At 39.2% G+C, this 15,034-nt stretch overlaps 1 protein-coding gene across 9 annotated transcripts in view; it reads right to left on the bottom strand.

Annotated features, from left to right (window-relative positions):
• Positions 1-2,926: 2,926 nt before the first annotated feature.
• The window catches only part of LOC121644457 (receptor-type tyrosine-protein phosphatase S-like), a 68,846-nt gene continuing 56,738 nt past the window's right edge, over positions 2,927-15,034 (bottom strand). For 6 of the 9 annotated variants that reach the window (XM_041992377.1, XM_041992380.1, XM_041992382.1 and 3 more), the window contains 15 exons: positions 14,553-14,710; positions 13,821-13,832; positions 13,487-13,611; positions 11,822-11,919; positions 11,422-11,545; positions 10,815-10,990; positions 10,521-10,640; positions 9,632-9,786; positions 9,074-9,359; positions 7,915-8,093; positions 7,427-7,553; positions 7,193-7,318; positions 6,185-6,339; positions 5,898-6,033; positions 2,927-5,659 (listed from right to left, as the gene is read on the bottom strand). In XM_041992377.1, coding sequence (XP_041848311.1) covers positions 5,591-5,659; positions 5,898-6,033; positions 6,185-6,339; positions 7,193-7,318; positions 7,427-7,553; positions 7,915-8,093; positions 9,074-9,359; positions 9,632-9,786; positions 10,521-10,640; positions 10,815-10,990; positions 11,422-11,545; positions 11,822-11,919; positions 13,487-13,611; positions 13,821-13,832; positions 14,553-14,710 — 2,046 coding nt within the window. In that variant the 3' untranslated portion in view covers positions 2,927-5,590. The remainder of the gene's footprint in view (positions 5,660-5,897; positions 6,034-6,184; positions 6,340-7,192; positions 7,319-7,426; positions 7,554-7,914; positions 8,094-9,073; positions 9,360-9,631; positions 9,787-10,520; positions 10,641-10,814; positions 10,991-11,421; positions 11,546-11,821; positions 11,920-13,486; positions 13,612-13,820; positions 13,833-14,552; positions 14,711-15,034) is intronic. The other 3 variants (XM_041992379.1, XM_041992381.1, XM_041992385.1) reach the window with 1 other exon arrangement.

The following is a 15,034-nucleotide window of genomic DNA, read 5'->3' as shown; positions in this document are numbered from 1 at the left end:
GTTAAAGGTCTGGACACATTTACAGATAAAATTTTATAGGGAAGTGTGTCCAAACTTTATACTGGTACTGTATATGAACAAAAAAGACAAAACATACAAAATGTACAATATTTACTTATGTTCTTAGTCACAAAAAATTTTCACATTCAATCTTTAAATCAAAATTAAAGGCAGATATGAAACAGACTATTAGTTGTAGGTATAAAGATTCTTAAATTATGTTATTGTCATGTTTACTTATCTGGATCATTTCCTGTTTAGAATATATTAATAAAATAATCTGATATAATCATATATCATCTGGACTCAATTAAACGTAAGCATATTGAACAGTTTTAATGTAAAGAATTCGCATAAGAAACAGCCCAACCCACACAGACGTCAGCAAGGTCGGGTAAATGGAGTGCTACTGTGTTGTGACGTGTCTGCTGTCTCTGTGGGATTAAATGAATTGTCACTTTGTGAGTTTGATGGATAGCATAACCACTCTTTAAATGGAAACTAAAGCTCATGCTGGGTAGATGGATGAGGTTGGTTTTATAATAAATAGCCTTCTAACTAGTTAGATCTAAACTCACCAAGACTGAACACATCTAACAAAGTAAAGCAGCAGGCTAAAACAAATGAAGTGTTAAAATAACCATAAATTTTCTGTTCTTTGATAGCAGAGCATTACATTCCTTGTATATTCTGTTTATATCTCTATATGTTTTCGGCTTGTATGCAGTTACATGCTTTCTTGTTAGGGTGAGTCTGGAGGTAATTTCTTCACATTTGACATGAGCCAGAGATGAACTGATAAGAATTTGGTGGCAGCAGATAACTTCTCTACGAACACCATCCCAATAATTCATACAATATAACAAAATTTCATGCAAGTTTTTCCTTTAGTAAAATCAGGAAGTGATGACATTTTACATGGAAGGGTCAAATGCTAATCTCACTGTGATACTGTCCTGCTAAAAAAAAAAAAAAAAAAAAAAAAAAAAATCATCTTCTGCCTATTTTTCAAGACTTTGACTGACACACAGCCACAAGGTAGGAGCCTCTCTTGTTCCAGTGGTTTTTCCTGTTTTTCCTTGAAAATAAAATCATAACTGCTGTTTCTGTGAGAAAGTAGGAAGAAGCTAAAGGGTTCATGTTCAGTTCAAACTGATAAGGATCACTGTGTGCTGCGGTGCTTATTTTCATAAGCAACTACTGCATAATATGAGAAACTGTGAGGATAATATCGCTAAGCATGAACTTTGCCATGAAAATATTCTCCTGTGTAAATAAAAAATGAAACGTGTGTAGGGCTTTGTTAAGGTCAGAAAAAAATCTTAATAAGATAACTGCATCTTAATAATAATTAACCATTGATTCAAGGAGCCACACCTTCTTTTAATCTTATAAAGGGTTTCAGTGAAATAGGTTCTGGTCTTTAAAGTTTTTCTTTGGGCATTTCATGCTTTTTCAGCCCAGTCTTTTAGATGAAAAGTGGCAAAAAAAATGCTTTGACAGCAAAAAAAAAAAAAAAAAAAAGATTTTTGCTCCAACAAGGTGATTCCCAAAGAGTTGTTAGCTTAAAAATGGACATATTGACACATATGTGGTGTGTGTATGAATAAACTGTATCTGAAAGTGACACCCTTAAAAATTTGGAAAAAAAATCCAGCAAGGCCCTGATACAGGAGATGCATCTAGCCCTTTAGCTGATCTAGCCACTGTTTACTAAAGCCTCATCAGAAATGGTCTGAAAGCAAAATATTGGCTGTTAAAAAGTCATTCTTAAGCAAAGGAAGCAGTGAGAAAAGGCTGAAGTATGCCAAATAACACAAGAACTGGACAGAAAGTCTGTGCCAACTAAGCAATGAATCTTCCTCAACAGTATTGAAGCAGTGTGGGATCAGTTTGACAGGGAATGAAATAAAGGAAGCATGCACCCAAAGATGATCTTTAAAAGATCTTTCAAAGAAACCTGTAGAACTATTCCCTCGAGACTAAAAAATGACAAGAATTCTTGTCTAAGAGGGTTAAAATAAGATAATACTTTAGACAGTAAAACATTAAGGTGGTCATACCAAGTATTTCAAAACCTGTTTTAGCACTATATACCACATCTATTTATGTTTGCAAAGGTTTCAATAAATATCTGAACCTAATGCCATTTTTCCAGCCATGAAACCTATTTTACTATGTATTTAATCCAAATGTAATAGCTATATGGTTTCATAGGGGATACTACGTAATTACTGTAATTGTTTAACATTTGTAAAGAGACTGGGAAACTATTACTAATTTATATACTTTTGAAGAGGATGTTAAAGTCATTAAACTATCAGATGTGACAACTATAATGTTCATTAGCCAGTAATGTTGAGGAAACACTGATTAAATGTGATTTGGCTCAAAGCAAATTTCTTTTAATCAGTGTTTGTGCAACAGTTATTTAAGTAACGCTACACAATTTTCTGACTTTAAAACTACTTTTATAGACCCTGTTTTTTAAAGGTCTCATCTACACCCTTTTTGTCAGCCTTTTCCTTGTCTGTGCCCTGCCTGACCCCCCCAGCAAATATTTTCTAGGCCTGCACCCTTATCAGTGCCCATTTCTTCCATTTACTTCCTTGTTACATGAACACAATCGCTGTTACCTGACTAGTGAAAAAAAAAACTATATAAAAAAAAGCAACTCATCCTTTTTATTTTTACCCCCCCCCCCCCCCCCCAAAGGCTGTATAATACATCATATACTTATTGACTAATAAAAAAGAAAAAAAATTAAAATAAAACAAAAACAAAAAACAAAAATGTTTTAATCCAGTATTCATGCCTTTCTTGCTGGATGGAGGAAGTGAATTTGATTTCCATTTGACTTTGGCGCCATCTAGAGGAACGGAAATGAATAACACAGAAGAACAGAACGCCACAGGAATCAAGCAGCTCAGTGTGCTGTATATCCAATCATTCTGCTTTTAATACAAAGTCAAGATACAATATCTACATCTATGGTTTGAAAGAAAAGAACAAGTACATAAGTGAGGGGGATGGCATCATCAGAGCTGGCCCTCAACACATTTCATATTATGTTTCATGTGTGACTTTAATATTTCTCTTGACACAATAATCATTAGAAATTGAAGGAATAACATATTTCATATATGTCAAACATCGTCAAGACTTGTGGACCACACATAGAGTTCATATGAGAATAATTTCAGATTTAAACAATAACTTTTGAGGGTGCGTAAAGTGTGTAGCTAGGCAATTCATATCCATTCTCTGTCAAAAATACGCTTGCTACCATGTGCTTTCAAGCAAACTAAACATCAACAGCTTATCAGGAGGTTCTCCCTGATAAGCCGACTCTATATATCTAACTTCTCTGATGCCCTTAAACCTGTCACAGAGGGGTGGAACCTGCCTCAGCTGCTATGATCCCACCGCTGTTGTAGCTATGTAGGCTGAATGGGGGGAGGGCATCAAAAGGTCATCACTGTAAACTTAAACTAGTTCTGCTTCTAATGTACATCTCTAGATAACTAGTCAGACATCAGTAATCAGTATCAAATAGCACCCTACACAGAGGGCATACTTTATCATAACAAAGCAAATAAAAAAGCACCAAAACTGACCATTAAAAATAATCATAAAAACAAACAAACAAACAAACAAAAAAAAAAACAAAAAAAAAAAAAAACAGTGACAATATCATACTTCAATATTGGCTCGCCAAAATAACAAGTTACAACATCTTATTGGTTATAATTGTTAGAAATCCCAAATAAATAAAAAAACATAAAAATTAACAAAATAGAATAATAAATATCTTTAAAAATCATCTGAAATAAATATGACAAAGTGAATGATAACTATAAGGCTTTTTTTTGCGACAATAAGTACTACGTCACATCCAATCCCACATTATATCTTGTGCTCAGACATATGTAACTGTACTGTATAGGACTCCAATGATAAGACTGTATGTACAAAATTGGTGAATTTGCCCAAAGATGTCTGATATACCAGGACATCGCTGTGCTCTTTAATCACCACACTGGACCAATTCTGATCATATGTCAAATTAAGAAAACATACACAGGGTTTTGTGCGGTTGTACTGGGATTAGACAGAGGGTAACACGTCAATCAGTAAAGTTGGGAGCTTCTGTACAGAGAAATTTGGGGAACAGAGAAAATTCTATGTGGTTTCTAAGTTTGGAGCGAGGAGAGAATTGCTGAAAGTGAGCGACTCTACCACATACTCTGAATATTTTCAGAATTTCTTTCATTATCTTTCATTGCCAGTAGCCTTAAGTAGTAAAAATAGATGAAGGATTTCACTGTAAAGTGGTGCAATTCAAGTAGGGACGCTTCAGAGGAGCAAGATGAACATGAGACAACTTTGTCCTCAAGTGAAGATAATGTACGACAATAAACCATTAGCACAAAATGAAAACGTATTAGGCAGCATGTAAAAAGACAAGAAAAACATCAGCATAAGGCAAAGAAATACATTAAGAATGAACAAAAATCTACAGTGATGGGCTGAGAACAGAGTGATAAATAAACTGGCTGGAGCTCAGTTCTTTCACCACTTCTCTTTCAATAGGCCACAGCTGAACTGACAAAATGGGACTGACATCAAGAGGAGCTGAGCTGGAGGATGAACAGGAACTACAGTCAATAGCAAGCAAGTTTTATTCAGTGAGGAATGCATTGAACTACAAGTCTTAGCCCAGTTACGGGCTGTAATTGTTGTTCTTGGACCAGCTGTTATTTAGCGAGGACTCGATTTTGGGGGGTGGGGGTAATTTTCTGATGCTTGACCTTTTTTTTTTTTTTCCCAAAGCTGTCTGACTATTCATGTTTTGCTAGATGATAAAAGGAGCCATCTCTCCTTATAGGCCACAGTTCTTGTTCGTGCTGCTTGGTTTCTCTTGGCACTGTGCATCTGGTAAATGAGAGTCCACATGCTCCTCTAAAAGTCCTCAGGGTGGCGAGTTCATACTGTAGGCTTCTGCTGATGCATAACCAAGACATCTGCTTCAGACTGTAGTCAGAACTACCTGTGGTGGCAGTAGACGCCTTTGAAATAGACTCCCAGACACATAGAAATGTTCACTTTGTAACTCCTTTAGAACATCTAACCAATAGATACAAAGTTGAGGATAAAAAGCCCATTTAGGGTGCAGCAAATATCCAGGCTCTTTGTGTGTTTTTTTTTTAAATCTTTTTCTATTTTATACATATAGAGTATCATAACCCCTGTTCAGAAGCTATTTGTATTTCACTGGTTCATATTGGAGATAGCTGACCACAACACACATGTATTATACGTCCTTCACACTGGAACACTGAGGTAAGTATATGGATTACACATGGATTAGTCTCCACACCCATCAGGAACACTACTGATGAGTGAGTGTGCTGTTAGAGATTTCTTGTTGCTGTTTTTGTCATTCATTGGTGTAGAATTGGTCTTTAAATCTTGCTTCCAAAAAAAGTTCAAAGTTCACGTTGTTTCTGACCGTCCGTCTCTTCTGTCAATTGTTGGATTGTTTTGTGGACCTCAAAGCAGAATGATGGATGAATGGTTGTCACTTTTCTTACGTTGCATAGTGGTCAAAGCTACCCAAGTATTCCAGAGCAGCCTGGTAGCAGAACTGATACTCATCCTGGGTAAGAGAAAGAAGGATAAAATAAGAAAATAAAAAGGTGTAATAGTATTACTATTTGTTCTCATTTTATAGCAGATTTTATTCTTTTACAGCTGACTTTAATGGGAATGATATAGGTCATATTAGAATAATTGGTAATATGTATAACAAGCAGAGTACATGTAATATTAAAATATCTTTTAAAATCAGATTGCCTTTATCACGTCTCTGCCCTGCTGAATGAATTCATGTTTACCTCAGTCTGAACCATGGCTGGTCTCTGTGTCCGCAGCATTTTGACAGTTTGGAAGATGTCCACTGCCCCTTCGTAACGCATCCTCTCCAGGACAATACTCAGAGTGATGAAGACACCGGTCCGCCCCACGCCAGCACTACAGGAAGAAGGAACATGTCTCAGCAGAATTTACAGCATCACATTTTAGTGTTATACATTGACACAGTGATGAAACCAGTCACATTACATTTTACGTAGCAGTGACTATTACTGTCATGAGCTGCAATTAAAAAAAAGCAGCTAATTACCTGCAGTGAACGGTGATTGGTCCGTCCTGGCCAAACTGCTCCTTGGTTTTGTGGACTTGGCCAATGAAGTCGATGAAGCCCTCCCCGGACTTAGGCACGCCTTGCTCTGGCCAATCAGTGAACTGGAACTGGCGCACTGTTCTTGACTGGCCATCCTGAGGGAGGGAGGATTTAGTAAGACACAAGAACCTATAACGTCTGAGTAAAACCTGCCCAATAAGTTGATTTAAAAGTCTGTCCGATGTCTTTTCGGCACATAATGCGTATTTTGAAAATTTGTGGTTACTGTTTAAGGGAGGTGAATATTTCAAAATGACTATTTACAGAGTTTCTTCCTGCTGTATTGACTGAGGAGAGAGCCTCTGCCAGGCAATATCCTTTTTTTTCTTCTAATGATTACTGTTATCTGACCCTGGATCAGTGGCTGTGGTTAACTTAAAGCTGTAACGTCAGTACGTCTGCTACTGCCAGCCACTCAGTAGGCAATTACATCTTTTCTTTTCTGCTGAGCCTTTCTGACTCCCTTTTAATGGAGATCAATAGAGCGTCTGTCAATGAGGCGTCACTTCAGGACAGGCTTAACTGCAGTTATCTATGACTGGCACATGTGTGCAGGGTGAATGTGCGCACAAGTCTCACACACACACACACACACACACACACACACACACACACACACACACACACACACACACACACACACACACACACACACACACACACACACACACACACACACACACACTGTCAATGTAATCTGGAGACAACATGGTTGAATGAGCAGCCAACAGCATCTTGTCAATAGCGTGAACCTGTCGTGTTATACGCATACAAAACACTGACAAACCAACACATACTACAGGTCGATGAGACACGCTCTGCGTCACTGCTCTCTAACGACACACAAGAAACACAGCCGAAAAGTCGAGGGGTGTGATGCTACACTGTCTGGGCGATACATGCAAAAGGACAACAAGTGTTTGAATCTAACAGATGGCATGAACCTACCCTGGCATCTGTAACTTTGAACTCTCGTAGGATGTACTGAGGCATGTTGTACTCTGCCATTGGGTCCACCACAAAGTACTGATACCTGGCAGAGCGCTCGGCGGGCCAGTACTGGTGACACTTCTCCTGACAGAACAGAACAGAAAATAATATTAAAGAAATTTGCACAGAAACCTGAAATAATACAAGATCTGTTATGTGTAGAGTGCACATATAAACATAAAATGTCTATACCCGCCCCATTTCTCTCAGCTTAGTCAGCATGACCACTATGGTGGAGTTGTGTTCCCACAGCATCCTCCAGAAGTCCTCCGTAGTCTCAGCCAGTGGACCTTGGGTGGCAATGTAGCCTTTTTGCTGCCTACACACAAGAACACACACACACATACTAAGAAGCCACCTCCTCCTTTTATTCTTCTTGTTTCTTCATCTGCCAAGCATCACACAGAAAATGGGGTCAGGCAGTCAAAACATGCATGTAAAACCTCCCTGAAAGGCTGAGTCATGAGAACATCTTTAAGGTTCGTCCCGCTTACAGAGCAGGAGAGGAGTGCCATGCAGTGAGACAAATGATGGCAGTACATGCACAGTAATGACAGATCTGACAGGACATGACAGATGAGAGCGCCGCAGTGAAAAGCTCTCCAATCCATTCACTTATCAAGCCATGATAAGAGGACAGGAGGGTCAGGTTAGATTAGTGTTTGGATGGGAAAACATACCTGTATCCATCTATGTAACTGGAGTTTATGTAGTCGGAGCCTTCCAGGCCTCTGATAGGCTGCAGGCATACACGAGTGGTTTCGTAGGGCATGATGTTCACCAGTCGGTTCTTGAATTTGTTGCAGGGGAGGTTGGCTGTGACAAACCGGGATGTGTGGGCTTTGGTGTTAGCCAGGCGCTGGAATTAGAGAAAATAAACATGTAGGAGCATTTGTGTTACTTTTAAAATGTGATTATGTAACAAATCAAAAGGGCTTTCTTAAATCATGACTGAAGATAATTTAGGATCACTTGGCTTATTAGTTTATGTGAAATAAAGAGATGAGATTCAGTGAGATGAAAAAGATCCTGATCTAAAGAAGAAAAAATTATTTCTTTATGACTGTTTTATTTTTATGAGTGCATTTTTTTATATACTTAAATCAATGAATGATTGTCTTTTATTTATACCTAAGATTGGATAAAACTTGGTTAAAAATTCATCGAACATTTTTGTTCTTGCAAAAGGGATTTTAGATATCTCTTTTTCATTACACAATATAAATCAGATAATACGGTCAGCAGCTTGAAAAGAAATCCATGTTTGGCTCATTTCAGGAATAAATTGTTATAAATCAGACTATGAATAAGAAGTAAACAAGCTTGTTTGTGAAGACTTTTGCAAAGACAGTGCAGATAGGAATAATGCTAGAAATATAAAATCTACTGAGGAGGAAATTTCTTGTTTAGACCAAAGGCTGTTTATAAAATATCAAAATATAGAAAAACAATGCTGAGGTATAAGAGGTTTAGATAACGGATGGATGGAGAAAAACAATGGTTTTGCCTGAAGTGTCTCCCTTCATGCAGCCAGTTGTTTCAGCTCTAACAGTCTTTCCAGTTTTGTTCTGGGTTATGTAACCTCTTCAATCCTCCCAAAATATACGTACAAGAACAAGTTAGGAGGCAAAGGCCAACTCTAATCAAACTGTTCACAAAACAATCACATCCACTTGTTGGCAGCTTATTGCATTTTTCGCTTTTTCATTTAAAATTAATTTCCATCCTATTTTATTCCTCAAACAGGAACAATCACAATTCTGTTTTGCTTACCACTGCATTTGGTAAGCATTTGATTTAGATGGAGCCATATGAAGTTTTTCCTGGCTTCCTTCCCACCTTAAACTCCAGCTCCATGCCGGTGACATGTTCTCCAGGCTCCACCTTGGACAGCTTCTGCATATAGGAGTACAGACTCCGGGCGGCCACCTCAGTGTTCCCACAGGCCACGGCCTCCAGCAGGGCCTCGTGAATGAAGCTATATTGGTCCTCTGTTTGCACCATGTAGTTCCTCTGTGAGCGCATTAAGGTCACATGACCATAGATGTCCACAGTGCGCTCATGTCGAATGCGCTCCAGCATGGCATCGATGACGATAAAGCAGCCAGTGCGACCAACACCAGCACTGATAGAGGAGAAGAAATATATGTATTTGATATTTTATATAAACCAATAAACAACCCCCAGTACGACCCCTCATAAAACCATAGTTTTTTATTTATATATATTGGTATTTTTGTTGATCAAACAGCCAAAGAGTAATTAAATGAGCTTTAGAGGTGCAAAGGTTTGGTAGTTTTGCACAGAAAGGGCAGCAAATATTTGTCATCTGCTATAAAGGTGCATTGATGTTTGGGTTTAACTCTGTGACAAAGATTAACTTAAGTTTGTGCATACCTGCAGTGAGCAATAATGGGTCCGGCATCAGGAGGGTTGCAGGCTTTGACCCTGCGGAGGAAGTTTAGGAAGGGGGTGGGATACTCTGGCACACCATGGTCAGGCCAAGCCGTGAACTGGAACTGACGCACCTCCCTCCTCTCGCTGCTTCCACTCTGTCATGAGACAGGTGAAAACTTTGGCTTTACTATCATTCATACATAACTGTGTGTAAGCTTGCATGCGTGTAAGTATTTTAAGTATTGATTAAGAAGAGGACAGCTTTTTAATCTTGACATTCAGGTTTTGTCTCAAAGGTTAGAAATGTTTTAAAGAATCATGCCATGACACAGCAAATAATAAAAAATAGGTCCTGTTTACTGATTTATGTACGACTCAAACTTTACATCTAGTATATAACAGATTTTTAAATATTTTGACTGCTTCGCTTTTTCCTGTTTAACGTTTTTTCTAACTTGACATTTTCACAACACATCAACAAAAATATAGGGAAGCAATGCTGCACGGAAGCTACAGCTGGCCTAGTTTCTGTCTTTGTAAGTAGGCCACAGAGACATGTCAGCCTGACGGTCCTAGATTAGCCCTGTGCTTGAAGAAACTGCTCTGCTTCCAGCAGCGATCGCATCTCAGCGCCTGACACAGGGACGTTGGCCTGGTTTGAACACTCCACGACACCCAGACTAATCTAAACCCTCCATGTGTCCACATACACCCTCGCTCAGTGGTGGCAAGAATTTGTGATTACTTCTGTTGCACCATGTTTCAAACGAAGCTCAAGGGATCAAAGGAGTTTTTTAGTGGCAATAAACTTAATAGAGATAATGATTCCAGGGTGGCCAGATGTGGAACAGGGGGCTTAAAGAGAGCAAAAAAGAGCAAAGTAATTCACCTTATGCAGGGAAAAGGTGCGAACGCAGAAAGTGGCAAGCTCCATTGTGTCCAGCAGTGTGACCTGGATCATCCCATATGTCTCTGTGCCGCGACTCGGCCAGTACTGATCACACTTTATCTGTGAGGATAATGAAAAGGCATCAGTGTTTTTTAAGACAGGAAGATTCTTGTTCAGCTTCATCAAATTTACGTTCCATTACATTATAAACAGCTGGTAGAAGAGATCGTGCCTTTTCCTCTAGAAAAGAAATACTATGGATTTAGGTCAGTGGGTGAGGGCCTGGTTTCTTACTCGTGACTTTTCCTCCAGGCGTGTCATCATGACAACCGAAGCAGTCCGCTGTTCCCACACCATCCTCCAGAAATCCCCAAATGTTTCTGCCAGTGGTCCCTGAGTAGCGATGTAGGCATTCTGCTTCCTGTAGCCATCAATGTAGTTGGCATTGACATAATCGCTTCCCAGGATCCCTACAAATGAGACACTCATGAGGCTTTTGCTAAACTGCATTTTGCATTAGTGACATAATAAATTCACCTCCATGTATGGCAGCAAACAATCTAACAAAATGCTCATCTCAAGCAGCCACAGTTTCCACAATGCGACAACAAAACAGAACTCTGTCGTGTAAATTCATGAGCTGCAGATCACATCCATTCTCTTTCCTTCTTGTTCTGGAGGAGTGCTGGCTGCACTTGAATGCACTCATGCTGTTTGTCAGTTTCATGCCGCTGCACACAGCAGGTCTTCAGCACTGTTTGCAATTTCAGTTTTCATCCATCATGTGGCTCGCCCACCCTCCCACCACACCTCTTTATGTTCACCTGCTGAACTCAGACATGCTCAGACTCTCCCAATAGAAACATCTTTAGCTTGACAGAATTCTCCAGCCAATCCTCACCTTCTATGGGAGCCAGGATGACTCTGGTGTGGTCGTATGCTATGACATTAGCATAGCGGTTTTTGGGCTTGTTGACCTCCAGGTTGGAGTGCTCCCAGGTGAATTGCTGACCAGGGTCAATTGACTGGAAAGAAGCAACAGATGCACACATTTATAATGTGTAGTAGAATTTCAAGCTGTGTATTTGAATTTAATGGAAAGGGTGAGCTATATTATGTCGAGACGATACAGGAATAAATTGCACGGTTGAATAAATCATGAACATAAAATCAGCACACGGATAAACAAACATTAAATAACATTTGTTTTATGAGGCAAAGGATTAACAGGCTTAACATCTCTAAACAATAAGGTTGTTATCTATTTATGTCTGCATATGGAATGATGATGCATTACTCACCTCATACTCTTGGGAGAGTCTCAAGTTGTCGTTAGCTTTCAGGAGCTCAATGTGCTCAGCCAGCTCGCTGATGGGGATGGGAGGGTGGCTCATCATTCCTACAATACAGTAAGGGTCAGAGGTCAGGAAAACTTCAGCCAAACTACCTGAATTACCACAGGTCCACATTGCATTTATGCAAATATGTGAAGAAAATGTCACAATATGACACCATCACATATCATTAATGAAGTCGCTGAGGCAGAAAATCAATTTTGATCCATGTGTGAGGACAAAGTGATGGGACTCTGGTTTGTTTGTAACTGGTTTTTCTTTGATAAATTGCTTTCTTAATGATGAGAGGAGAAGTGACTCAGAGAACACAGACTGAAGACTAATTAGGAGTGTTGCACACACATACATATACACACATTAAGGAGTCTACCTATGGCTCCTATAGTGATTTCTCTTCACAGCTGGAACTAAAAAAGTGATGCTATAGCAATCCATCCTACATTCACAAAGCAGAAGGCTACAGCAATAAATCAAGGTACCATTTTATTTTTTAACATAAAAACAATCCTTAACATATAACAACAGGCAGAACATGTTCTCTAAGTTTATTGAATTGAAACATATTAAAGGTGTTTTCCTTTCACAAAATATCAAATTCCTGCTCTGATTATTTTCCTCCACAACTCAGCACTGCAGTATCTACAGGTAACCCTGACAAAATGCTCCCATCGCAACCAAAACAACCTCAGATGGCCTCAGCTGGCTTTGTTGGAAACATATTTCAGCAATGCAGAGCATCTCTAAAGCAAAAAAGCACAAAAAAGCACAAATCTCTGGGGGAAAAGGAGTAGGCAAGGAGGGAGTTTCAAGGTTGCCACCACACAAGAGGAAAAAAATTCTTATAATGAACAAGAGGAGATGAAGCGCTGAAATCTGTGGAGGCTTTTGCTTCCCAAAAACATTTAAAAATAGAAAATTTGAGGCCTTTGCCTATTGATTAAACAGAAATCTGTCTTGTTTGACCTTTTGTATCCTGGCAGGTAACCTTTCTCCATGGTGACACATACTGCCACCTTTTCAACAGACACGCTTCTGTACGCAGTAATCACAAACATAACAAGAAGTCAGGTCAAATTCCTTCACAGCTATTTTCACTGAATGGAAGAGGTGAAAGTGTAGCACCATTGGCCTCTGGGCTGTTGGGTCTCACACCATATGTGGGTAGAGAGCAGCACCATAAAATGACTGTATTATCATTATGTTATCTTTTACATCATCTTGACAAATCATCACTGTGAACCCACAGCACAAATTTTGATGTAAAAATCTGAGCCTTACATATTGAAGAGTGTTAAGACAGATTTCTGCCTCCTATCTACATCCTGGCATGTGGAATGTGGGCGAGCAGAGCTGATGAGATCTTGTCACACCGTTGTGACTCAGATGTGACTAAGTACTGACTGTACTACCTGGGCAGCCGCCATTTTGATCTCAGAGACGACTGGAAGCAAGTGGGAGAACTTTCTCAGTCTTGTCTCCATAATCTTACCAAGGATAAAATTAGTTGCATGAATATTTTATTTCAAATGAGATGAGCCCTTGGACATACTATTTATCATGCAAATGCAAAGCGGATATCTTTTGGTGCCTGTGGGGATACATGCTTCATACCGGGAGTTTGGAAATTGATGCGTCTCATCTCCACGGGGTCTGTTGGGTGATGGGCCATCATCTCAGCATTGCTCAAAAGGCTCTTGGTTCCTGGTTCAGAGTCTTTGCGTTTGCTGGACAGACACCAGTGAGACAAAACACATACAAACAACCAGTGGCAGAAACCCACACTCATTGCTGACACATCATTAACATAGCTACTTGATTTGAGTAAAGAGTACATTAATATACATGGTGTTTTACACCTTTGTACAAATTCTCTGAACAACACTTGGCACTATGTAATTGCTGTGGTTTAAAACGAACAAAGAGTTTGACATTGGCTTAATCTTACCTGTCAGGTTTGCTGTTTCCCGTGAAACAAGGGTAGGGATGATTAAGAGGAAGAAAAGGACGGAAACAGACAGATTGTTAGAGAGGAAAATCAATATTTTGCATTAGTATTCAAAAGCTTGATAGCTTGCAGCAGAAATCACAGGCCTACAGAAGAGTCAGACATCTTTGATGGGTGTCTGAGGGCAGAACAAACTTCTAAACTGGAACATATTTAATTAATTTTAAGGCATCTGTGGGAGGAAAGCTGAATATGAAACATTTCTGGTTTAAGAAATACAAGCAGGCACTGCAAGCAGAAAGTAGGCACAGTGCCGGAGGATTTATGCTGTGTTGTTGCACAGTGTAAAATTCATCAGTGTTGGGCACTGGCGCTTTTGAGTTGGTCTAACACACACTCCTGCTGCTGTAAACATCCACTGGTACAGCTTATCAATTCATGCATAAAACAAACTTTAACTCAGACTTTATTTAGACTGTTAGACTCAGACTGTTTGAGGAGAATTACATTTACATTATACATCAATGGGAAAGACAAGGGGGCTAAGAGAAAGTGTACAACAGTGGTGCTTCTCACAGAAGTAGTTGACATTATGAAAAACAGAATAAATCCAGCATCATCCTTTAAGACAATAAAAACTGCTTTGGCATTTACTTAGTGTGACCAACGGTGTGAGTAATTGCCATGGCTGTAAACTTGACATTAGCATTTCATGAAGTTCATCCTACTCACTTTTTGTAGAGGAGGATAGCAATAACGATGCAGATGATGAAGACTACAGCCAGGACAGGTCCCACCACCCAGATCAGACCGTCACCTGCATCAAAAGGCTGGGGGTCTGAATCTGGGGCAATCACTGATTCTGTGTAGGGGCTGGCCACATACATCTTCTGTAGACAAATATTAAAGGAACATAGTCAGGACAACTGTGCAAAGCACTGGATGTGACTTTTGTTATTGTTGAAAGCAAGAGATATTGTAAAATGCTTTTTAAAAACCTTTTTACTATAAAAATAAACAAGAAACTGGAAATGGTTCCAATAGTTTTGCTATGAGCAAGAAAAAAAAAGCATAGCACCAAATCTGCTTCTTCTACTTTATTTTAAAATGTATTTGTAATTCACATATTTATTTCAGTTGAAATGCTCCTACATATCTGTAGTGCAGAAATGAACTACAGCCAGAGTAGCTAGACTCTTTATTAGCAGGGGTAA

This window comes from Melanotaenia boesemani, chromosome 8 (genome assembly GCF_017639745.1).
Source record: "Melanotaenia boesemani isolate fMelBoe1 chromosome 8, fMelBoe1.pri, whole genome shotgun sequence".
In the NCBI taxonomy this organism is placed as follows: Eukaryota; Metazoa; Chordata; class Actinopteri; order Atheriniformes; family Melanotaeniidae; genus Melanotaenia; species Melanotaenia boesemani.
The sequence above is the reverse complement of the archived record's forward strand: the minus strand, read 5'-3'. Positions and strand labels throughout refer to the sequence as shown.